Source organism: Diadema setosum, chromosome 7 (genome assembly GCF_964275005.1).
Source record: "Diadema setosum chromosome 7, eeDiaSeto1, whole genome shotgun sequence".
Classification (NCBI taxonomy): domain Eukaryota; kingdom Metazoa; phylum Echinodermata; class Echinoidea; order Diadematoida; family Diadematidae; genus Diadema; species Diadema setosum.
Window position 1 is genome coordinate 35,181,664 of NC_092691.1, and position 27,078 is coordinate 35,208,741.

The 27,078-nt window shown below is 37.9% G+C and overlaps 1 protein-coding gene across 1 annotated transcript in view; it reads left to right on the forward strand.

Annotated features, from left to right (window-relative positions):
- LOC140230750 (sodium/calcium exchanger 3-like) overlaps nucleotides 1-21,857 on the forward strand; it is an 82,912-nt gene extending 61,055 nt beyond the window's left edge. The window contains 11 exon segments of the mRNA XM_072310887.1: nucleotides 8,009-8,036; nucleotides 9,626-9,784; nucleotides 11,948-12,110; nucleotides 13,321-13,444; nucleotides 15,533-15,662; nucleotides 16,587-16,753; nucleotides 18,511-18,633; nucleotides 19,099-19,174; nucleotides 19,527-19,680; nucleotides 20,548-20,723; nucleotides 20,944-21,857. Coding sequence (XP_072166988.1) covers nucleotides 8,009-8,036; nucleotides 9,626-9,784; nucleotides 11,948-12,110; nucleotides 13,321-13,444; nucleotides 15,533-15,662; nucleotides 16,587-16,753; nucleotides 18,511-18,633; nucleotides 19,099-19,174; nucleotides 19,527-19,680; nucleotides 20,548-20,723; nucleotides 20,944-21,063 — 1,420 coding nt within the window. The 3' untranslated portion in view covers nucleotides 21,064-21,857.
- Nucleotides 21,858-27,078: the final 5,221 nt, after the last annotated feature.

Genomic DNA, 27,078 nt, shown 5'->3' on the forward strand with positions numbered 1-27,078 from the left:
CGATTGCTAGGTAGCCGATATCTGCAATCATTGATAGGCGGTTTGAACGACTGCAGTATATGTTATGTCCATGCACACACTTCAAACTACTCTACTTAGATTACTTCATCAAATTTGTCACAAAAAGCTTCTTCAGTAGGTCCATCTTATGCATACGACTTGCTATCTTTTCCTTAAAAAAAAAACAACAACAAACAAAATATCTGAGTTCTTCAGTAATAACAGATACTTGTGCATCCAAACACTGATGGATAGTAATGAATATATCGTTTTGCACCATTGAATCCATAGCAACTGCACATGGAGGATTCCAAATTTTGCTTTGTGACTGTGGGGAATACAGGGCAGGGACTATAAACTACCTAGCAGCTTCAGAGGTCAATGCAATCAGCTGAAAATATACTATAAAGCAGCTCCCGCTAATTTTCTCTGAATTCTGTGTGATACCACTTAATTTTCCCCACGGGGAAAATGAAATTCTCAAACAGTGGCAATGAAACATTATTGATGACTCGCCATTACAGTTGGGGGAGTAGAGGGAAAGCTGTTGGGAAGCAAGCGTGTACCTTTGAAAACCAGGGGAAAGTCACCTGTGAGCAACCAGGCCAGAGTAGGAAGGGGAAGGTCGAAGAGCAAACGAGGGTGAAAAAAAAAATGGTTTGCTGAAAGACAGCAGACTGACAAGAAAGCGTGTCGCAGGTAGTTTTGAGATGAGTCGTACTTGTGCCAGATGTAAAGGGCACTTCTCCCCTGGGGTCAAACCCTTCTCAATGTAGATTTTATGATGAACGTGCTTCTCATTTCACGGTGAAAATTATGCCTCTCTCTCTCTCCTTGTGTTGAATTTTGCCTCAATCCTCTGCTGAAATAATGGAAGTGAATTAAAAGTTATGAAAGTATGGTATTGTGGAGGAAGTGTATTTTCCTGGTGGCAGAGTATACATACCTACATAAGACATACTGAAGATTATTGTAGTGCTGTTGTGTAAGTTGCACAATGTCCTGGCACTTGTCGGTAGTGCAGTAAATCTCCTGGACTGTTCTTCAAAAGAAACAAAACTCTTACTCAATGAAGTGCTGGATGTCAACTTTGACGACCATTTTCTGCCAAGTTGAACCAAGTGCTTTTTGCCTCGGGTCAAAGTCACCCTGATATTAATGCTCTAATCTGTTATGACTAAGCACATCATAAGAATGATGGGCACATTGTAAATTGGCAGCAGTACAAATTACTGACAGTGGTACGGCATGCAGCAGACTCCTACAGATCTCCTGCCATGCTTTTGCATTGATAGGAATATTGTTTTTAATTGGACTCGTGCTGCCTGAAAGTTGACGGGATGTCAAAAGATGGCAACAAATCCATAAACTCGCTGTGCGGCAACATCCCGTTCGTTTGCTAGAGGTAGAGGGCAGCAGGTGTGTAGAGATGAGGTGAAATCAATGCTAGATATGGGCACGTCAGACGACACCCCAGCTTGGATGTCATTGATTTTGCTGACGTACGACCAGACAGTCGACTTACGTAATCACTTATCACTTGCGATTAAAAATGATTGGGAGGCTTATTAGGTAGATGATATAGAATAAAGATAAAGAGAGGAAAAAAAGATCTTCATTCCTTCCATGATGTCCTAGTAGCAGTGCCATTTAAAATATATGGAGGAATAAGTATATGATGTGTATATGTTTGTGAATAGTTCACCTTCTGCTGATGTTGAACTGTTTCAATTACATTTCTAAAAAAAAAAATGAATTTTTAGTAAATTGTGATGATGTAAGTCTGAATCCAAAATTATATCACTCCATATTCACAGATAACAAAGTATATTCGCTGACCAGCCAAATTTAGCATTTTTCAGGCATAAAATAGAAGAAATTACTAGACTCACTTGCTAGAAATAGAAAACTGGACGGACATACAGTACACTCTCATTAGAACGAACACAGCCATAGCGAAATTCTCATTACAACGAAGTAAAAATTCAGTTCCCAAAATTATCATGTACATATCTGTATGTACTTTATTGTTAGGATATGATAAGATTTCAATAAAATGAAAGAAAGCCACCGATCCCGAGGACTTTGTCATAACAAGGGTCCACTTTTTGTAAAGTTACAACTGTAGTGGTCTTAAAGGTAGGGAATCCATTTGCATGCCTTAAATGAAGAGTTGTGTAAACACAGTGGTATGTTGAAGAGAGTATAATTTTAGAAACTCTCATAAAGTATTGAAAGTGGAAGGTAACATTTAGTACATCTTTATTGACCGTTTGATTTTGAATTGAATTTTTTTCGGGGCTCACCGTAAATTCCAGTACATTACTAGGCTACCTTTGCAGACCCATGCACTGCATGTGTGTCCATCATGTATATTTTGTGAATAAAGTTCATCAAAACTTACAAACATTTCTACATACATTCTTGCCACACACTCTATATGTTATTACATCAGCTCTTATACTTTTAGATTTGTGTTTATAGATAAAAAAATACAGAAGACTGCAACAAAAAGGCTTAAGTGTGGCTGACACACAGAACTACTGAGTAGTTGAGTTTTGTGCATTATTCAAATTGTAGATAACTGTTGACTTCCAAATTTCTAAGCAGTGGCCTAGACAAGTCCCCTGAGGTTCATATTTAATGTTTTGCTGCATTTTGGGAGTTCTGTAAAAGGTATCCCCTACCTTTAAGATTTCATGATAAAGATGAGGGACTGTTCTAATGATACACACTGATGCATGTGTAGGAATAAGGAAAACTGTATTTTTCATGAAATATATTATCATCTCTGTACATATCTCTGCCCCAAAAATTTTTACACAAAACATGCTGTGAGCTCCACGCAGGCAAAGAAAATATATTAGGTAACATAAGTCTTTTACGATGATCATCATTCATGAAAGCTCATGTGAATGTACACAGATATGATATGCTACTCAACTGGGCTTTGGCATATCATGCTGTGCGGAACATTATGAAGAGTCCTTAAAATGCAGAAAATAGCATGCTAATGGGTTTGCATGCAGAATACAGAAATATATATGCGTATGAGTATATATATATATATATATATATATATATATCACATATTATTGTGGGAAAGGGATGAAAAGAATATGAAATACAAGGAACAGAAAAAAGTGAAGATATGCGTGGAAGTGAACTTTAAATGCATGCATTCATGTCACACACAATATCTATCACTCTCCCTGGCCGTGCTTGCCAGCAGACAGGTGAGCGTTTGTGGGGACCGACTGCCGTTATTGAACACCGAGCATTTCTAGCCAGAGTATACCATGTACGCCACTGTGTATATATGGCATTAAGCAGGTTGATAATGGATTATTGATTGGGCAGCCTGGCTAATGCTGGCTGTTGCCGTGTGCGACGAAAGTGTTTGTGTGGAGGGGGAGAAGAAAGGAGAATGGAAGGGGAGGGAGATAAATGGAGAAAGAAGAGAAAGGAGAGGAGGGATGGAGAGAAGGGAGGAAGCATTCGGGGAGAACAAACTCAATCAAATCGTTCGTTCCCTTGCACAATCGCAAATCCTTTTGCCGAGTATCTGGGGCTGCAAATCATCGGGCAAGGGGTAGGAACACAATTATTGATTGCCATTTCTTGTCGGCAACTGTCATAAGTGATGTGGAAGAAGGGTGGCACTCAGGTGACTTGGCATCGCCTTCTCGCGGAGGTTGCATGTTCCACTTTTTTCCTCTTTTTTTTTGGTTAGTCTGCTTGTTCGTATATCAATCGTAGATTCAAGAACGTATTCGAAGGAAGTTCTCCAAGGTACACGCTATAATCACCATCACTGTCCACAAAGGATGAATCCATCTGAATGGCTGTCTTTGTAGGCTAATGTTTCTTGCTGGCGTAGATGAAATGGCAAACGTTCGGTCATTATCTCGAATTTCAATCAGAGCACTCGGCTTCAAGGTGAAATGACTGCAATGAGTGGTGTGCGTCTCCATACAAAAGGACTTCTTGTGGCTTGTAAGGCCACGTGAGGACACTAATATTGTACATAATGGGTTGATACACCAAGGAAAGGCATATCCTGTCATTAGTGAGATTAAATCCTTACATAAACGGTCTTGTAAATACCGTGTTTTCAAAACTTGAGGCTGGGAAGACTGTAAATGCTTTGGAAAAAAAGGGGGAATTTCCAAGTTGGCATTTCATTCGTCTCTGTGATCTCGAAAAACAATCTCCATAGCAGCGTTGTATACGTAGCGCACATGTGATCATTGTTTTCTGAAAAAGAAAAAAAAGTGCTGTGTGAGAGATGTGATGTGGCTGGCCAGTTAAGCCAAATGTGTGCTGAACATGCTAGGGAGACACTAGAAAAAACCAGGATATATGTTTAAAAAAAAATCCTGTTATACACATGTGATATCTCTGGTTATGGTTGTAAAACAGAAGTGCAAGAAGTGTATCATACAGTCTGTATGCATGATAGTGGTTTTGCATAAAAAGTCATCTTTTGCTTCACGATTAAATGCTGAAGAATATATAAGGATCTACATTCACCGTGCAAGTGATAAGTTTGAGCATTATATGGATAGGTTCCCTTTATCAGACACTAGGAAATTGACACAGAAACAACAAAAAAAAAACTGTTGCCTCAAATTTAAGTGTAATATCTGTATCATATGTGAAGTGCATTTCATGGTTGTCATGCATAGAGATCTCTTCTCTTACAAGGTATGAGGGAAATATATTACCCTCCCCTTCCCCTACAAAAAAAAAAGAAAAAGGAAAAGAAAAAATAGGTTATAAGGAGGATGGGAAGAGGGCTCCGATAGACAGTCAAGTGTCACACGAGATGCATCAAAAGGTCAAAGGTGACGGGGGTGACAGCACATCGTCAAAGAGGTGCTACGCAACGCCCCTGGTAAGCAGTGATAACAGTGACGGTGATGTATCATTGATCGTGCATCACACCAGCATCACGCAAGCAACACCAGCAGAAATGGGGGGGGGGGGGGAGGGGAGAGTCCCTACTAATGGACAAGCATGTCTATAATGTATTGTTTCTGCCGGCAAGGGAATATTTTTTTTTTCTTACCTTGCGGTGACAAAAAGGGCCTGAACATTATATCCAGCTATGTGGTAGGGCTTGGAGAATAAGACAGCAAGAGAGCGAATGAGATAGCAGTAGATCCCTTTGCTGGCTGTGAAGGCAAGAACTCTTTAGTAATTGCTGTGAGACAACATCATTCAGTATATGTGTACTTAGTTATAATTAGTATAATTAGTATATCTCCATTGCATTGAGTGGCACTATTTGTTTATTGTTGTTAGAGTTTGCGGGTAAAAACTTGTACATATGCAGACACAAAGTTGCTAGGCTTCAGTGCCTGGCTCCTGCTTGTCACTATGAGCTTCAGTGTAATCTTCTGGTGTAGAAAAGTACTAGGAATCATTAAGTAACATATGGGTGATTTGGGGGCGTTGGTGTACACATTGAGCTACATTATTTCAGATGTAAACATGGTGATATGTCATCTTTGATAAAGACATAGTGCTGTGCATCGTTCAGGTGTAGACATTGTGCCACATTATTGCTGGTGTGGGCATTGTGTAACAACATCTCTCATGTAAAAATCAGGCTATATTGTCTTTGATGTAGACATTGTGCTACATTGTATCTGGTGTACAGTGCATATGCCACATAATAATATCAGTTGTAGCCATTGTGCTCTGTGTGGACATTGTGTCCTACCTCAACCAAGGAGGTATGAGAGAAGTCATACCTCCTTGCCTCAACACTGCATTGTGAAAACATTGTACTATGTATCATCCTCCATTAATCATATACTCAGATAAAGTATTATTAAGTAACATTTAATTCCAGCTATGAGCTTTTCAGGAGTTAAAACATGAAATACATAAACAATCACAGTTTATGTCAAATATGGAAGTTTACAAAAAGTGTACAGAAAGGAGCCTGCTGAAGAGAATGAATGTGAAATATTCTGTATTACTGATTATTTTCTTAAGAATTTAGCTGACATCTGGGCCCCGTTGCTAGAAACTTTGCGTTTAAATGCAACTTGCAACTGATTGTCACTGGCCAATCAAAATCATTGTTGCATGCATGTCTTCTTAATAGGGCAGACCCTGAGCCAATCAGAATGGTTGTTTCAAAATTAGCTATCATTTGCAATTGATTGCAACTTTCTTGCAACGGGGCCCAGGTTTTTTTCTTATAAGATTGCTTCCATTTACGTTGGAACAAAAAACAAAACAACATGTAGCAAATTAAAATTCAAGGAATACAATTGTTGAAATATTCAATTCAATTCAATTCAATTCAATGAAGGTTTATTGACAATAAAAAAAGAACATGCAGCTCATTAGCTGAAATTGTTCATTTTACAATTAAAACAGAAATACAACATTGTACAAAATAGATATATATATATGTGAATTTGGCTATTGATATGAATATGAATCTAACGGAAACACTGTACAAACAGATAAAACATTGATATTTCATAACCCGCCTCAAATCCCTGAATTTCGAACGAAGACCCTAGAATTCCCATGGAAATTATCAACAAACAGTACATGCATAAATATTTTCTTTTTCGCTGATTAAAACCTTTGACCTCTTAACCCTCAATAAAAATGCATGTATTAAAATTATCAATAATGGAGTACGAATACTGAAAAATATTGCACATGTAAAGAAACAAATGATTGTAAAAAATCATTGAGTAACTGAACTGAGCAGGGAGTAATTAAATTTCTGAATAAAATAATTGAGCTTAATTATCGATACGCATCATAAACACAATCATATGAATGTAAACAAACTCAAGGCGCCGTTATGGCACAACATGTGGTTCTCAAAACAAGTCTAAAGCACATTTCAAATATAAAGCAGTATTTCAACACAATTAACAAAGCATTAAAAAAAAAACAGTGTATTTATCACAAAAGGTATTGAGTGCTTCCCACCCCCACCCACCAAGTCCAAATCAATGAACATCCAAGTTATTAAATAAAAAACAAGATATCTAAAAATCCAAAAAGTTTCAACTTACACCGAACCTATCACAAATCCATGCATCAAAACATAAAAGAGAAAAAAAATCAGCACCAAACATCAAACTTACAGCATCCAGCCTGACCCTTGACCCTTGACCTTTGACCCCATGACCTCAAAACTCTCAAGAGAATCAATGATGGGCAGATATATGCATTTGAAATTGACCTTGACCTTTTGGACATGATATGCATGAAATTTACTATTAAAAACACAAAGAGAATACTTTACAAAAAGTCAGGAATATTGCACATTGATGAGTAGAAAAGTCTACAAACCATTGAGTATCCTCACTAAGCAAGGGATTGTTGAGTTTCTGAAACGTTGCGTTCTGGTTCGGGGGATGTCGATATTTAACGAGTTCCTAAGGCTACGAGTTATGAGTTGGGAACGCTGAGGGGGAAGCATGTCACGGTGACGGGTAGAGCGAAGGAGGGATTTTCCAAAAGTAGTGAGAAGGGAACTCCTTCTTTCAGACAATGACTCGATGTTCATATCGCGGAGAGCATCATTATAGGGGAGATATAAGGGGTAACTGATGAGGCGGAGAGCTCTCCTCTGCACCTTTTCCAACGCTTGTGACTGCTCATGCGTCAGGTTGGTGCACCACACTGGGGCAGCAAATTCAAGAAGGGGGCGGATATACACGGTGTACACAAACAACAGATCTTTATGGGTAACTCCGTTTCTCCTGAGTGAGCACAAAATGTAAAGTCTCCGAGAGGCGCGCGAGATCATTTCCCGTACTTGACTATCCCATCTCAGGTCTGATCGGATGGTAACGCCAATCATATCCTTCTTAGCATTCCTATCTCTAAATTGTGATAAGCAGTGTTGTTGTTGTTGTTGTTGTTTTTTTCTGGCATGAATCATTAACAAAGTTTCTTCTACCTGACAAAAGAGGTATATAAGATATATTCATTATTCATCTCCTTTTATTGCTTCATCCAGGAAAAGGCGCACTCAACAGTTCCCAAAGGTAAGAGATTAGCACAACATGTTTTTTTACGCTTTCTTCAGAAAACCTGTTAGTCATTCTGGCTATTATACCCTCCCCCTCCTCTCTCTCTCTCTCTCTCTCTCTCTGTCATTCCCACCCCCTCTCTGTCTCAAACAACTACTGTAAAAGTGGAAATTTTGGCAATTTTGAAATTTTTGCACATTTTGTGCAACCAGAAACCAGCGTGAAAATAAAAGCATATGAACATTTTTGCTTTGCTATATATTCCAGTAGTTCATGTCTTGATTCTCCAGAATTAAAAACATGCAAAACTCATCACGTATACCTGGCCGAGCATAACAAATTACTCACAAGAAAATATCCACTCTTACAGTAGTAGCTTTTTTGTAGCATGTGTTTATGTTTACTAAGAAAGTGTTGATGTATGTAGGTAGTGATCTTCTTTGGATTTTTGCTGTCACACCTTTGAAACTTTGTGTAAATGTGTCTTTTTATTTTTTTTTTGGTAGTTTTCTACTTGAGTTAGAATATACATGCATGATATTGAATTGATGTACCGTTTCTGTCTTTATGGCAAAGTGGAATGAGGAGACCTGTTGAAATATTGGAATTTTCCATCTTTGTAGAGAATGAAGAGCATATGATTCTTGTTTCAATATGATTTTACATGTTTGTGTAGGTGTGTGCGTGCTTGTACTCCGAGTGAGACCCGACATTAAATTTGTTGCTCCATGTATCCAATTTACTGCTCCATTTATGGAAAAAGAAGTAGTGCAATATTTCTGTAATGAGTGTGCCTTCTGCATGATCAGATTGGCATTTGAGTCCACTTTTCCCTTGGGTATACTTTGCTCAGAACAGCCTGCTGCAGAATGTGAAGAGGGAGCCCCCAGAATAGTAAGATTTCTGCCATGTGCATTTGGGACTTTGGAACATTTACAACTTGCACTAAATGTTTTGGCATTCATTCCCCGGCTAAGTAGGGCAACAGGGAATCGGGGGAAATGTTCTTATCATATTGTGTGATAAATTCTCTTGATCTCTCTCCCTTTCTCTCTCCCTCTCTTTCTGTTTCCCCATCTTTGTCTCTCTCTCTCTCTCTTTCTGAGTTCATAGACATTTTGTCTGTTGTAAGTCTCTGTCTGTCTGTATGTATCTTGTAATCTTTCGTAGTCCCATCATCGTATGTCATCTTTCTGTTCTATCCTCAACAACTGTTCCATCAGCTGCCTCTTGTTACTACATGTACCTGATTTTTCTCCAATTGTAAAAAAATGTGTTTACAACCTGGGTATTCATGACTGTGTAAAATAGTATGCACAACAAGGTCAACCTCATATACAGTCAAATCTGTCTGTAGCGGCTACTCAAGAAAGATGAAAATGATTCCCGCTCTAGACAAGGTCTTAAACATGGCTTTTCTGTCTGAAGGAATTTTTTATAGTGGCCGTATATGGCAGGTGGCTACCATAGATAGGTGGCTGCTAAGACAGGTTTGAATGTACTTGTTGAGTTCTTCATTTTCTCTCCCCGGTAAGCTGTGCTGATGACAAAATTTGCTGATGTTATTCTCCCAATCCTTGTCTTGTCTGCCGGCATTTCTACAGGAGAATGGCTGGCCCGCAGGCCACGACGTGGTCGATGAGACGAGCGGCATCGAGCACTTCGGCGACAACGCCATCAAGGACACCGTCTATGTGTCGTACGAGACGAGGGACGGAACGGCCAAGAAGGACACGGAGTTCTCCTTCACCCAGGGGCAGCTGGTAGGAATCTCACTGTGGGATATGGGAGCAAGATTCTATCCGAAAAATCTTTGTTTGCCACATTTGCACACCCGACTCATTTAGTGCCTTGCCTAGTTTGTACGTTTTGCTGAATAATGCACAACCCCGCCCAAACCAATTCATAAATTGCCAAATGCCACGGTATGATGAAAGCTTCACTCTCGATTCCCTTCCTCACCCAGATATACATAATTTGTGTTGTGTGGTGATTGAATAGTAGTGTTCCACGGCGTTTTTCAAGTAAATTCTAATTTACTGTTGCAGTTATGTGTGCAAAAGTCATGCCTCCAGACCTGGACTACAACAACTACTGACCATTTACAAGAAAAATGATCATAGCTTTGTCATAAGATTTACCTAACAGCAGAACTTTGAATTTTTCCTACAACTTTACTCACTGCATGTCTTGCATAAATGTTACTGTGAAAAGTTACAAGGCTTTCAAAAACAGAATGTTTTCCAAATGCACCCATACGTTGCAGTCTCAGAATAATGTGGCACACAGGGGGTTTACACTGTGGCACGCAAAGAATCTAAGGGAAGAACCATAATGCATGATTTATTCATGTTTTGCTATGGGCAGCTTGAATTTAAACTTTCAGCATATTACTGATTCTATGACTGTAGGCATTTCTGCACATAATTTGATAATGCCCCCCCCCCCAAAATGTATTTCATGATCATTTTTTTTTTTTGTCTGAGTGTAGAGTGCGATGTATGTGGAAATTTCCGCAATGCAAGATATTCCATGTGAACAGTATGACCCTCAAGGAAACGACCCATTTATTGATCAGTGATGTTGCTTTTTTAATAGTCAGGCACATGAGGGAAATCTAACCTTTTTAAAAAATTATTGTAAATGTCATATGAGGTATGGGCGTGAAATTTCATGTGGCCTAACTTGGAGATAACTTTGTACTCGTGTGGGGTAGCAAAGGAAATCATAACTCAAAGGTTGTCCTCACATAATTAGCCTTGGTGAGGGTGTAACAGATAGACCACGTTTCATTCAGATTTGATGTGGTTTGGTTTAGTTTATTTCTGCATTCAGTGGAATACAAAAATCAACATAAATGTAAAAGACACAAAGAATAAGAAATGCAATGATTAAAGTGATAAGAAAACATTACACAAATAGATAAGCATGGGCGATGATATTGTGCAATAAACATATACAAAACGTGTAAATAAGATAAATATACAGTATAAATAAGATAAATATATAGCAGATACTTTTCCAGTAAATATGACAGATAATTGACTGCAAGAGACTGCCATCATGAGTAGTTAAGCTGGAAATGGATGGGGCCCTCTATAAAAAGAATGTTAGAATGCTTCATAAAATTTAAAAGGTACGAGATTAAATTTATGGTGTATACCTTCCCCCTTCCTCCCCCAAGAAGAAACCCTGAAAAATGGAGGATGTGTCTTATTTAAGAGATTTCTATAGAATGTTGGTCTAATGTGAGGAAAAACAATGCTTTAATTAATTTTCACAGATATTTTCAACCCCCAAAACCTGTCCGTGCAAGTTGGCCTTACAGCTAGGTACAGAAACTGATTAGATTCTGTTGAATTAACATGAAAATCAAATCATGGGTTGTCTTGTTTTCCTTTGGCCGGGGCATGTGGCTAGCCGCGGCTCTTGCCAGTGGATTGAAAATTCAATTTTCTCTCTCCTCTGAGTATTTCCCAGTGGAAATTGTGTTAACCATTTGCTCAACAAGGTGAAAAAATCGATACCAAGGCATCTCCGCGTCATTTTCCCGCGTCTAGTATTTCCCCGCAAGATGCTGTATGACCATTGCACTAACCATCCTATTGACGAAAATAAAGTAAGCGGGGGAAGAACAGCCGTATCTCCCGAGATTTTATAGGGTAATATGTGTGCTTTGAGGAGGTGGCATAGAGAGGAGGGGGGGGGGGGGGGAAATGATGGATCAAACAAAGTAAATGAAGAGACAAATGAATAGAGAAGCTGTTGACATGCTTCTGTGGCTTTCTCCTGTCTTAATTAAGTGAGATGCTAAGATCAGTAATAACTTGATACAAAGGGTTAAAATACAGAAGCGACAAAGAAAAGGGTTACGAGAGGCAAATGATAATATTTCTGTCGCAATTTCTCTGTCACTGTCCATGCAGTGCTTCAAGGAGACGGAGTGGAAGAAGACGATCACCATTCCCATCATCAACGACAACCAGTACGAGAACGACATGGAGTTCTACGTCATCCTCAAGTCCCCGGAGGGCGGAGGAGTCCTTGGGGACCCGAGCGTTACCAGGGTGACGATCATCGATGATGACGGTAAGAGTTTGGAGAGATGACCGTGAGGAAACCACAACCCTCAACAATCTGTTGTTGATTCTTCTTTTTCTTCCCCTTTTTTTTTGGGGGGGGGGGATGATAGAGGGGGGTTTGTTTTGGAAGTTGAAGAGCACGAATTCGCTGTCACTGATTCGGATTTGTCAGGAGCAAGCATTCTTTCCAACTCGTCTGTGTATTAAAACCAAATCATTATGGTTGTCATAGTTATTATCTCCACCTCTTGGCATGGAGCATATGTTTTTGTCTATTTTATTGACCTTGTTTTCTTTATTTGATATGTTTTTGTTTGGTTTTGCTGTGCATCTTTTTCTCTTTTTTCATTTAAATTGGTTTGGCTTTGGATGAGCATAAACTGGGATGAGTGATGGAGGGGAACATAAAGTAGGCTGTGTGCCCCGAAGATGACTGATGACATTGTTCTAATAACCTGTGGCCATAGACTGTTATATATCACCATGCCAATCTAGGAGGATCTTATTATTAGTGCTCCAATGTAAACACTGATTTTGTTGTCTTTATACTTATTCAGGGGAATTTTGAGAAGGGTTCCCAATGAAGTCAAAGGCACAAAAACGATTTCTCATTCTCAATACGTCGTAATGAAATAGGAAATCACCCGAAGCCACTTGCTACTTAAGACATGGTGCTTGTTTTTGGGCAGATATTTGTATCTAATTGATTGGCATATACGTGCAGTGTCATCTGATGTCATGTAAATTGTTTGTGATGGATGGCAGTTGATATAAATGAGCATTTTGGAAGAAATGTTTGTGTACTAATTGATTGATGGTCTGTATTAATCTCATATTTGCTTTGACCAAACACTGAGAAACCTGCATATCAGTTGTAAAACCAGGTCTGCATATTTGAATTTTCTCACCCATAATGCACTGCTAAGTTCAGCATGTTACAACTTGCAGTGGTCAGTGCGTTGACCTTTTAATCTGTGTCAATGCCTGATGAGTGTCAAATTGTCAATCTCCCTCTTGCCTTAAAATATTTGTGCTTCAAATATTTAACAATCAAGTATCACTTTTATCCCAAAAAGAGATCACTATAGAGCATTCTTTAGATGTGGTTGTAGACTTCACCTTATCCACAACCCTTAATGTTTTGGATTTGAGTGCCATACTTTATGAGTAGTAATGATTAATGGAAGAAACACTTTTTGCTCTTCACTTTTTTTCAGTACCGGGCGAGTTTTCGTTCGAGTCACCAACATACACCGCAGATCTGGAGAAGGGTGTGGTATCCGCCACTGTGACCAGGACAAAGGGTTTTGATGGAACGGTCACCCTTCAATATGCAACAATGTAAGTTTGTGCTCCCCAACTCTGTAGGGCCTACTCTCATCCTCTGTTGTCATGGTAACTGGCAAAACATTGCTATATATCTCAACAGAAAGTCTTCGTGGAACACAACTCATTTGTTGTGTTGTCAAGTTGTTGCTACTGAGTGGATGATTGATTGGAATTTTTCATTTCGTGTGATGTGAGTAATTATATGCTATTCCATATCCCACACAAATTGAGGGAAAATTAATCGGCGGTTGGGGGCGAAAAGAATGACATTGATGGAATCCGGTGTGACTGGATTAATGAAGCGACAGCCGATGAAATACGTCACCTTGAAAAAGTACTTCTCACAGAATGAGAATTTGGCACTACCATTTCTTCCTGGTATCCTATTTTTTTTATTCTCTTGAGTTTGAGAGCATATCCTGAGCGGAAGACGGAGAAGTGACAAAACTTTACTTCTGGCAACACTCCATTGTCTCTAGGCGGGTGCTAGGAAACTGCGCTAACCAGATTTCACGCGCATTCCGCCGTTATAAGTCTCGAGTCGGGATGACTCCCCCAAAAAAATGACACTACGTCCTGAAATGAGAGATGGGTGCTCAGAGAATCTTTTAATTAAAAATGTTGATTGTTTTTATTTGGTTACCTCAGTATCTCAAGATGACTTGCCAACATCGAAGACAAACAGGGCGTGCAATTAGTGCATTGAAAGTTGTGTAGGGATTAACCTGGTGTTTGCTCTATGGATTTCTTCTTGAGTGGCTGTGTAAACACCCTCCTGTTTTTATGAGCAAGGACTAAATCAGCTTTGTTTGATATTATCCGCGGAATGTCACGCTCTGTTTACCATCGCCAAGGATGTCTGGATTTTTGACAAAATACATTCCACGTAGGAGAAAATTTATTGCTGCCTGATCTTAACATGAATTCAAATAAATCAATTTTCATGTTGCAAAAAAAAAATCTGCCCAGTTTCCAAAATTAGCCCAGTGATGCAAAAAGTAAATAAACGTCATTGGTTGCATGGCAATGTCATGTGTAGAGACCTTTGATAGTCAGAGCCTACCTACATTATTCTCTACTTCAAAATTCATTCAAGTTCTTGTGTTGGATGAGAAGGGGAAAAATTTATTATTTGGTCACTACAAATGGTTACAGACTACTATATTCCATATACTCAGATTCATTGTTGGGTTACCTAGAAATAGAACTGAATAGAAAAAAAAAGATTAAAGGCATAATTTACCATTTGCAGATGAAACAAAGACCCGGCATTAGTGCTTTAAAATAGTTCTAAAATGTGAGTTAGGGATAGAAACAACCACTGTCAAAATTTGAATCCGTAGAATCATTGTTAAGTGTTGTTAAATACACAAAATGTGAACAATAGTTATAATAAAAATGTTTCCAGACTAAACCGTATACAGTTACGGTTTATTGAGAAAAACCCTGATATCTCCTTATATTCTAGGTTTTATTGCAAATATTTCATATGGTAGGATGTTTTATGATACAACAGACCTACAAATATGCATCAAATTTGATATCTTGAACATTTTTGAAATCACTGCTCCCAAAGGTAAACTGGACCTTTAATCATTTAAAGGAATCATATTACTGTGACATGAAATAATAGGGCCTATTAATCTGATAGGGTAAGGTTGAAACTCCTGTTTCTACAGCCAATGGTTTAAAATTTCTCAAATTTAAATTTCAGCAAACATTATGTACATAAATGTATGTATGTATGTATGTATGTATGTATGTATGTATGTATGTATGTGTGCATGTATGTATATATGTATGTATGTATGTATGTATGTATGTATGTATGTATGTATGTATGTATGTATGTATGTGTGTGTATGTATGTATGTGTGTATGTATGTATGTATATGTATGGATTGATACGTACCCGACAAAGGCTGTTGAAACTAACATGCTCTTCTTTTACTATGCTGGTTCTTACGTAAGTGAATTATATGCAAATCAGTGTATGAATATGCATGTTTGTTGATATTTTGGTGGTGCCATATTGCCTTTTTACTGACTATTAAGTTCTTCACCTTATATACTTGGACCCATACCTTACTTTTTGTGTAGGGATGGGACGGCCAAGGGGAGCATGAACATGGAGGGGGAGGCAGACTACAAGTCCATGTCAGGGACTCTGTGCTTCAAGCATGAGGAGAAGAGTAAGACCATCGAGGTCCCAGTCAACAAGGAATCAATGGTGAGCTCAGACCGCAGTCTGACCATTCAGTCATTGCTCCCACACATCACACTACTGTTGTCAAAAAGAACACGTATCTTTATTGTAGCATTGAAAAAAAAAAACAACACAACAACAACACGTACACATGTATCGGGGCTTGTATGGTAATTGTGCATGTCAAAACATGCAGTTCAGGGTTAAAATTTATAATAATCATGCACCTCATAAATGAGACTGTAAATGATCAAGAAAGAATCCAGGCAGTGCAGTGTACTGCCTGGATTCAGGGATGCTATGAGCTATAGATGAATTCAGGAATTCCAAGAACTAAAATCAAGTATTTATGTACGGAATCAATTTCTCTATATGTTGAAATATGTAGAACTCACCCCAAAATAAAAAAAAATAATTAAAAAAACTGCAGTGGAGTACATACATGTGCAACTGGAGTTAGTTTCAGAGCTACAATCAAACCCAAACAAATAAGATGTTCAAATGAATTGTTGGCTTAATTAGGAAGACAAGTTTGAAAAGAGGATCTGCGATCTCATGAGAGTATTTTTCTTGTATGTTTTAAATATGTATCTTCTGTATTCTTTTATGTTCCTTGCAGAAATAATGCAGAAACAAATTTTAAACTGTTTCTGTTTGTCTACATATGTATGTGTACTGAGCTATCTATCTGTCTGTATGTCTGTCATTATATCTATCTATCTATCTATCTATTTATCCATCCATCTATCGATCGATCTGCTTATCTATCAGTCCATCCACTTATCTATCTACCTGTCTGTCTCTTCATTTACTTAGTAATCTAAATATCTGTATAACTGTTTATCTGTTGACTTATCCATCAAATTATATATCTATACATGTATGTATGTACTTATTTTGCCTTCTATCTACCTCCTCTCTCTCTCAATCTCTCTTCCCTACTCCCAGGGCCTGAAGAACTTTGTGATAGTGCTGCGAAATCCAAGTGTAGGGGCCAAGCTTGGGGACCACAGTGCTGCAGTAGCAAACCTCAGACCAGATGACATCGGTGAGAGGGTGGCCAATATTCTTGACGACGACGAAGACACAGAGACGTGGTTTGGACAAATCAAGAAGTGAGTAGCTTTCGGTAGAATTCCTGGAAATGCCTGAAGGCATTCACACAGTCCTTTCCCATGATACAGATGTTCCATCACCACGGACAGATATATATGTCTGAAATGTTAACAAGCATTCACCGTAAAACATTTGCCCCAGGTGATTAGCAATAATCAGTGAATGGTGTCAACTAGGCACCTTGTGTATTTGAGGAGAAGAAGAAGAAGAAGAAGAAGAAGAAGAAGAAGAAGAAGAAGAAGAAGAAGAAGAAGAAGAAGAAGAAGAAGAAGAAGAAGAAGAAGAAGAAGAAGAAGAAGAAGAAGAAGAAGAAGAAGAAGAAGAAGAAGAAGAAGAAGAAGAAGAAGAAGAAGAAGAAGAAGAAGAAGAAGAAGAGGAGGAGGAGGAGGAGGAGGAAGGAAGAAGAAGAAGAAGAAGAAGAAGAAGAAGAAGAAGAAGAAGAAGAAGAAGAAGAAGAAGAAGAAGAAGAAGAAGAAGAAGAAGAAGAAGAGGAAGAAGAAGAGGAAGAAGAAGAGGAAGAAGAAGAGGAAGAAGAAGAGGAAGAGGAAGAGGAAGAGGAAGAGGAAGAAGAAGAAGAGGAAGAGGAAGAAGAGGAAGAGGAAGAAGAAGAAGAGGAAGAAGAAGAAGAGGAAGAAGAAGAAGAAGAAGGAGAAGAAGAAGGAGAAGAAGAGGAAGAAGAGGAAGAGGAAGAAGACGAGGAGGAAGAAGAAGAAGAAGAAAAAGTGCCATACATGAGAAGAAACTCATGCATACAGTTTTACAGCTGGAAGAAGTTATAGGGTTTTCTTGGGGGTTATTTTGTTATAATTTTTTTTCCTAGCAAGTAAACAAATACCTAATGTGTTTTTTTTTTTTTTTTAATCCAGTCTTCATCAAAAGGTGAAAGAACATTGAATTATGCAGAATGAAAGAGAAACATGAAAATGAGGGGCTTATGATTAGATCTGTATTCTTGGTTCCAATACATTTGCTCCTGAAACAATTGCTCCCATGAAATATCTGCATGCTAGGCCAAACATAAATGCTACCCCCAAACATAACCCTAATCATAATCCTCACATCAAACTAAACCTCAAATCCTATCACAACCCTCACTCTAATCCTAAGTCAGTGGAGAAATTATGACTGGAGCAATCGTCGCTGGAGCAAATGTTGTGTCACCATATTCCCACTCAACTGTGATCGTGAGCAGTATTTCTGTCTAATTTAAACTGTGCACAACAGTCAAGTTTTGATTTAAGTGAATGAGTTGATTGTTTGCAGAGAAAATCAATCATATTTACGTATATGAATACAATTATCGACAAAGTTATGAAAGCACCCACTTACCCAATATGCGACATTTTAAAGTAATTCTGACTGAAACAGAAGTTTGACGGGTGAGAAATGGAACTGAATTTGAGAGAGATCCCGCATGGGTTATATCAAAGTTTCTGTATTAGAATTGGCTCTCACTTAACCAATCATCTCCTAGACATGCTAATGCTCATAGAGTTGATGCATGATATGTCCAGATTATGTACCTTAAAAGTTGATATTTTTGCACAAGTAATGAAAAATTTTGTGTGTTTTTTATACCACGGGATCAAGACATTACAAAGTGGTACATGTAACAAGCAAAAATATCTGTGTGCTTTTTATTTACGTGCTAGTTTCTGGTCACGCAGAAATGTGGGAAACTTTCCTACACTGAGAAAATGTTAAATTTGACAGTAGCCAGTGGGTTAAATATGTCGTTCTGTGCCTCCTTCTACAGCGCCATGACCCTCGGAGGAGACCTCGATGACGAGGGCAAGGAAGTTCCTCCCTCCAAGATAGACTGTCTCATGCATTTCATCACCTTCTTCTGGAAGGTTCTCTTCGCTTTCGTTCCGCCAAAGTGAGTTTAACGATTCCGAGCTCTCTTTCCTGTTCAATCTTTTGAAAAGGACAAATGACCGACATTCAAGTGTGCATTTACAAGTAATTCCTTGCAGTAACAAACTTACCGAAATGGTCGCAAAGTGCATCTTGCCCTTTTTTTTTAATTATTGGAATATTAAACAGATATGTTTGGAAATGTGCCTTAGGGTTTTAAGATGATATTTAGCACAGTTCAAGGGAAGTCAGACTCCATGCCATGGCCACAACAACAGCAATTTTGCTTTGCCTTACTTAAAGAGTTGGATCGGTTAATTGCTAGCCCCAAGGAATTGCTCAGTACAGTGGAGAGTACGCACGTATCCGGAAGAAGAAAGAATGAGAAACGAGAACAAATCTAAAAAGAAATGGATCAGCCGTAGCTAGCCCTCAAGTATGTGATATTCAACAGTAATGTATTGATATATTTATGTCCATCTCACAGGAACTATGCTGGTGGCTGGCCGGCTTTCTTTGGCTCTCTGCTCATCATTCTGGGACTGACGGCTTTAGTGCAACAGGTAAAACACTTCCCACAAATTTCTTTTCACTGCATTGAAAGTTTCAGTGTTTTTTTCCTTCACCCATAAATATCCAAGGTATTATATAACTAGGTATCCTTGTTTATTTCTGACAAGAAAGGAAGGCAGATTTCTGTAATTTATCAGACAATATATAATCTTGAGTCTTGAATCTTGAATAGCAGTCAACACTTAACACATTGATTCCCATTGGTAAGAGGTTAATTAGAGTGTATATCACAATCCTATCTAACATTATTGCAGGATACAAGTAGGTAACATAATAATGTAACACAATGTATCATTCTCTGAAATAAATCTTTTATTTTGTGCCTCTTGTTTGTGTGAACAGCTTGGAAATCTTCTTGGCTGCGTGCTAAACATCGAGCCGAGTGTTGCTGGCATCACCATCATCGCTCTCGGCACCAGCGTCCCGGACATGTTTGCCAGTCGGACGGCGGCTATACAAGACCAACATGCCGATGCTGCTATTGGCAATATAACAGGTAATAGCCCAGTGTTGGCAATCTGTACTTCAGCTGAAGATCCGGTGTAGATCTTCCTAAAGGTTTACATTTAATATCAGTTCTTTAATCTATAATCTTTGAGTTACTTCATCATGTGACCAAGGTTTTTTTTTTTTGTTTGATATGTACCAAGTAACTTTAGTCATCTTTTGACCAGCCGAGAAACTGCAATATTTCTAATGGTATTACATTTTACCTTTGGTCTGTCATTGAGTGAAATGTTATTCTTATGTGTATCTCGTCATATGAATTACACAAGATAGGTCCTATGCAGTCTTTTGATATGCCTGGTACCTTTCGTCATTCTTAGAGTGGTATATTCAAGGCACACATCTCTTATTAAACTCAACCATTCACGGATATTCCTCTGTGCTCAGATGAATTGACCTAGACTGTTTGGATAGGTGAAATGAAAATCATACAAGAAAGACTAGAAGTACATTCTGTACCAATGGTCAGGTAATCATGTGTCCACAAACTATCTGAGCGGCCTTCACATTCCTTCTGAAGGTGTGTCGGGTGAGACCCAAAGTAGATGTTGGATTGCCAGTATGTTTGCATTGTTGATCATAACAATCACTTGAATATCATGTATTACTTATGGAGCAAGGTAAAATTGACATTGTAAGGAAACAATGCACCTGTATCCCAGCGAGGGATCCACTGATGTGTGTAAATGGCATTGGAGTTCCCATGGGACTGTGTGCTGTTTCCTTTCATATATATTTTTGTTGTTGTGGGGGGTAGGGTGGTTAATATCTAGTGCCTCTATTTGTCCATTAGGGATGTGACTACAAGTAGTGCTGTGTGTAATCTTTGAGGATGCATGTCCTTCTTATCCCGCAGGGAGCAACAGTGTAAATGTGTTCTTGGGGTTGGGCCTACCCTGGGTCATCCGGACCATGTACCTCCATTTCCGGGACATCCCCTTCGCCGTCGGAACGGAGAACCTTGACCTGTCCGTCATTCTCTTCACTTCCGTTGGCATGGTCTGCATCGTCCTCCTCATCATCAGGAGATTCGTAAGTATATTGCGGCTTGTGAAAAGCATTGATACTTTTGATTTCTCACGTACATTTAATAGTGTATATCCATGCAGAGGTTGTGATGTCTGTGATCACAGATCTTAATGTGTTTAGTTAAGAGTTGATTTGATATGTCATCTATGAACATGCATTGGCAAATCAACAAACCAAAATTTGTTCCAAAATTGATTGATTTGTCTTTCTGTCCTGATTTCAGGTGCTCGGAGGAGAACTTGGGGGCAAAAAACTGACCAAGTACCTGACAGGATGGTTCCTGGTTCTTCTCTGGTTTGTCTACGTCATCGTCGCTTCGCTGAGAGCCTATAAATTAATATAAACCGAGAGGGATCCACCGAACTCTATTAAAATGGCCCAAAGCTGCGTAAATTGCCAACCAAATAAAGGACTCGTTTGAAGCGGTTGTGTCATTTCATCCGTGGGATCATAGACAATTATGCAAATGGTGCATCAATGCACTTTTGTGAGGGACTCGCGCCAAGGTGTTATGATAGAGAATATTGCGCCGACAACTGAACTGCAAAAGTGTCGATAAATTTTGTCCGTCTGTCGCAGTTTTGCTGCGACTGGCAACAGCTATCGTCTCGATTACGCTAGAGTTTGTGCAAGCACCACGTTTGAGATTTCGACACATTTATCACACCACAGCACTGGCTTTAAAGGAGAAGCAAAAAGCAGAACATATTCAGTCAGAGCTGTTGACTCCGGAGTGAGCCACTGTGATCTCCGTTTTGCAGAATTTCCCACACTGTGAGGAGTCGAGGTGTATGTCAGAGAGAAACATACTACTAATCAAGCCAAGAGACTCATTTCTAAGATTTTATATGCTTAGTGACTGAACAACAGATCCTCCAGCAGATTTTCTGCTGTAATAATATGTTCTTATTTATTGGAGAGTGTGCAAATTTAGAATGTGGGGAGACTACATTTCTTCTCCTTCGATTGAGCAGCAAGCTAGACGATACTTATAATTCCTGCTTTGTTTTGCCCTCTGGGTTTACGTCATGTGTGCTGTTTGAAAATGGATCCCATTTTTAAAACATGTTTTTATCTCTGATGGGAGTTCATTTTTATGTTGTTTTCTTATACATTCCATCATTGAGCATTGATTTGTAAATGGTGTACTATGCTTGCGATGTGTGCAAGACTTGTGTTGAGATTGTATGTTAGATTAAGAATGAAACACAGGCATCTCTTAGCACTATGCAAGAGGGCTTGTAGATTCAGCTGAGTTTAGCCAATCAATCCTGAGCATTCCAGTATTTTCTAGTATTAAGTGCCCTGGCTTGAAGAAGGTTTGTAGTACAATATATGATCATGTCACTTAATTGTGGTTGAATCATTCTACAATGAGGTTATTCAGTTTCACTCATTCAAAATTGGCAACTTCAAGGGGTGTATCATAAATTTCTGATGCCCACCAAATATTTCTGATTCAAGCAACTTCACAAATTGTCCACCCACATCAAAACAAAATAAAACAGTAGCTGCAAAGGCAAATGGCAATGCACATACTTAGAATGGAGTCGTCTGCAGTGATGAACCCGAATTGGTCTTTTTATTTTTGAAATCCAGAACGGATTTGAACCCGAATCTGTCTTTTTATTTTTGAAATCCAGAACGGCAGTTTTACTTTGGTGTGAAGTGATAAAGTGATATGAGCTAATTTGCATACTGTTTTGAAGACATTAAGTGCTCCTCTTTTTTTGGGTACCCCTAATTCATCCACCGCAGCTCTGTAGCATAAAAAAATTATCACTGTATTTCTGATCATGCATTTTTTTTGTGAATGGTAGTTACATTTACATCAAACCAAATCAAATTTTCTGTAAGTGTAGTCAGAGTTGGTGCTAGAGGCACTACTTTTTTTTTTCTGACATTCCTTTCAATCCTTTTCAATCCTTTCAATTTTAGTGAAGAGAAAACATTCCAATTATTTATCTACCACTTGCAAAACAATGGCAGCTTGATTTAAAAAACAAATAACTTTGTTAAATGAAAAACGTGTGAATTTAACTTATGTTGTGCCATACTGAAATTTTGCCCAACTTCATGCTCGACGGCACAATCTATCAAGCATTCCACAGAATACTCAATGTATTTATTGCGTAGATGACAGTGTATTTGTAAGTTCTGATATCACAGTCAGCATTACTGGTAAGGTTATGTCTCCCTATCATATAGCTATGGCATTCGAGTGTAAATCACATGCCAGGGAATAAAAACACAGAATAAAATGGAGGGAGACTTATGGTGTCAAGAGAGAAGAAATTATTCTAGCGGTCTAGTAAAATCCTACTCTTCTTGATAGATAGCGATGGCCTAGTATGAGATTATAGGCTGTCGTTGCCAGAAGAGATGACATTTTTCTATCTCATCTGTTTAGTTGTTGTTGTTGAAAAGATGATTGAATGACAGTTAATATCACAATGGATATATGATGCTGATTTGAATGGTAGCTTGTTACAAACTAGCCGGCAGCTTATGAACTCTTTGTATGCATGAATGGATCTCTCTTTTTTTTCTTTTTTTTAAAATTTCATATCAGAGTGTGAGAAACCAATACATATTTACTTGTTATCTATTTGCAATGTATTGCCTTTTCAAAGTGTAATTATTCTAGTCTTCTAAACGAAAGAAAACCAGAGGAGCAAACTGCATTTTAGTCTGCAATATGGCATGCTGTACTTTTACAAATGAAACATATTTTTCATAAGCTTTGAAATTTTGAAACAATTGGATACAGTGTATATGTATCAGTGGAAATATATAGTGAGAGAATAGAAGCAATTAAGTTGTGTACAAGTCATTGCCAGAATGCTATAATGCCTTAGTTAGTACTACATCACACTAAGCCATAAATGCATGTAATGTCTACTGTGCATTGAATAAGGGGAATGAATGCACAGAAATTATTGGTCTCTCTCAAAAGCAAAACAAACAAAGCAAAAGAGAACAAAACAAAGCATGCTTCACCAAAGTTTCATTCAATGTAAACACCTAACATATTTGCTTCATTCAAGGTTAATAAACTTTTTTTTTGAGGCTTGACTGTGTACAACTGCAGATGCCAGGAAGAAAAAAAAAACTACTTTAAATAAAAATGAAACATTTATGGCTTAGGTATTCTCTCAGTATGCTCTTGGTATCAATATTGGATTTATTATATTTTTGAGAGGGAATTACAGAAGGAGAGCAGTGGATATGTGAGGTAATCCTGACATCAATACAGGAAAATTGTGTAATTCAGATATATGCATCTTTTCAAACATGTCTCAGAACTGCCATGGTTATGCAGATTTGTGTAGCTAATGTTATCGATATCTATGCATGAATACAATAGTGGACAGAGTCAGTAATATGTGCAAGATTGTGTCACTGTTCTGGATTTGAGATGTAAAATACCCTGAGTGGTATTTATTGATGGCTATAGCAATGCCCATGCTTACCACACGTCAAAGAGAAAGTGGATTCCGAAGATAAACAGTGATATATATATACAATCATTTGCATAATTTTCTACATTTTACCCTACATTATCATATTTATGATGACACATTACTGTGTATATGTAAATTGTACATACATATATGTGTATATATTCACTCTTATGTAATGCATGATGCCTGACAAAGAAATAGAGAATCTAAACATGTACCTGTAGATACAATGTTTATGTGAATGATATTGGATATTAAGTCTTCATCTATTTACATTTAGTCTTTCAACATTAAGAAAAAAAAAAGTTATGTTTTGCTGAACTGCGGAGAGTTGCAATCTTAACATAATTATTGGATGTTACCCAGAAGTTTTATCATCTGTTTAATGCCGACCCTGAAGAAATGTGTTCGCTTATTTCCTACTTTGACTTCATTATTATTATTATTTTTTTTTTTTGCATTGCAAATTTATGATTAGGCCTAATTATTTGATGTCCATGTTGACTGCTTTGAGGTAATTTCCTGCTAGTTGAGTATGAGAAGCAGGTAATGTATGCAAGTAAGAAGTTGAAACATCCAGCTAAAATAGACTACACTGAAAGGGATAACTGCACACCACTTTACAGATGGTACTTTTCCAAAATAGTGCTTTTTATGCAGTCAGTTGCCAAGCTGAGACAAGACAAAATAGTGTTTTGATGTAAGAAAATCAAATCGCAGTGACCAAACACTGAACTAGATACTGTAAACCCAGCAAACATTCGTGGCATGGAACTTTCGCGAATTGGAGCCGACGTCCTTTTTTCACGGCATAAAAATTTTGTGAATTGCCACACTGGTATTTAATGCATTGTGTACGCAAAAATCTTTTGCTTGCATTTACTGTAGCGAATCTTGGCTCCTTGCAAAATTTGCACAAGAGTCATCACACCAAAATTTCTGGTTTTACATCAGTCCCTCATCTATAACCACAATAAGCTGATTTTTTTTTTTTTTTTTTAATCTCCCAATTGTGCTATGCAAGTTATGACCACTACACTGGAATCAACAATGACATAAACCTGTATGTATGAGATATAAATGAAGTGTTATGACTTGCATGGTCATTGACTTTTTGAGATCGCAAATATGTTTGGCAAACTTGGAACATCTGCAAAAACCAGTATTGCGTGGATTATTTGGAAGATATGGATGTGGACTCTGGCATCGTCACATTTGAGAGGCAGAAAGGGTGAACACTAGTAGAGTCTCTGTAATATTCACATCACTCTGGTTCTCACATGAAAAAATTCGTCTGAACACCCCCCCCCCCCCCAAAAAAAAAAAAAAAAAAAAAGAAGAAAGAAATAACAGCAAACAAATGAATGCAACATTGAGGAATGCACTTCATTGGTTTTCAGGAATAAAATCAAAGGGAATACAAGTAGTATACAGTGTATGCATATTTCACAGTTGATAATGTGATGAGGAGGCTTGTAATGTAAATGCAAGAGAAAAAAACCCCAAACATTCTGTACTTCAAGAAAACAGACTAATTTGTGTGTGACAGTTTACAATGAACTTGTAAGTGCTCGTATGTTGGACATGATCCTTACGTTGTCTCGTGTTTGTGTGTGAATGAAATTAACCCAGGACTATTGTCCAGTTGCTGATGAAAATTAAAAAAACAAAACAAACAAAAAATATATCTTTGACATCGATGTCAAAATATGCATGCTTTGAAGCCTAGAGAGAAAATGTACTAATTAAGGGTTTGTAAATATAATTTTGTTGTGTGTCAGATGCAATTTCATTTTTGTCTCACGTTTTTTCCCCCCCTTGGGCATTCCATAAGTTCACTATAAGCCTGGAGGATTTTGAGGAAAATCAGATTGCTTTTAGAGGCATCCGATGGTAAAACAAAGTAGTGTAGAACTTTATCAGTACATATCTACGAGTTTAATTTGATCTGCAGTTCTTAGATTTATCATGACTACGTGAAGTGTGAGTAATTTGTGGAGCAAAACCGACAGAAAGGATAAACACCCAGATAAAACTGATGTCACTGTAAAGACATATTTGAAGAAATAAATGAGCAAGCAAGATTCACGAAAGAAATGATACTAATCTATGGTAGGAAAAAAAGAAGAGATACTGAATATTCAAGAAAGTTAAAAAATTACTATGTTCTAGTAATCATTAAAAATATCCTTATTTTGTGCTATTTCAGTTTCACTCTTTTTTTTTTCCTTGCTCAGGATGGCTTATAGCATGGGCAATAAATTTCTACTATGCTCTAATGTGGAGAAAAAAAAATGTATTGTGCCGCTTTTTGATTTGTGTGTCACAATTCCTTTGATTGTACATGTACATTTTCCCCTTCCCATGTGTCAGAAAAATATCCAACAGATATGTTGATTGATTTTATTCATATTTCTCTCCCTCTCTCTATGTATGTATGTATGTATGTATGTATGTATGTATGTATGTATGTGTGTATGTATGTGTGTGTGTATGTATGTATGTATGTATGTGTGTGTGTATGTATGTATGTTTGTGTGTATGTATGCATGTATGTATGTGTGTATGTATGCATGTATGTATGTGCGTATGTATGTGTGTATGTATGTATGTGTGTATGTATCTATGTGTCTATCTATCTCCTTGGCAGCTGTTGATTGCTTCTATCTTACCTATTCATCCATCTATCTATCTATCTATCTATCTATCTATCTATCTATCTACACTGTCTATCTATCTATTTCCACTGGCAGTTGTTGACTGCTTTCAAAGAAACAATACTTGATTCCTTTCTGTCTTCTGAGTTGCATATGAGTCAAGTTTCATCTGGTCACATGCGCAAAGTGGTAAATCACAACTATCTAAACACAAATGACCTCATCTTACACGAATGC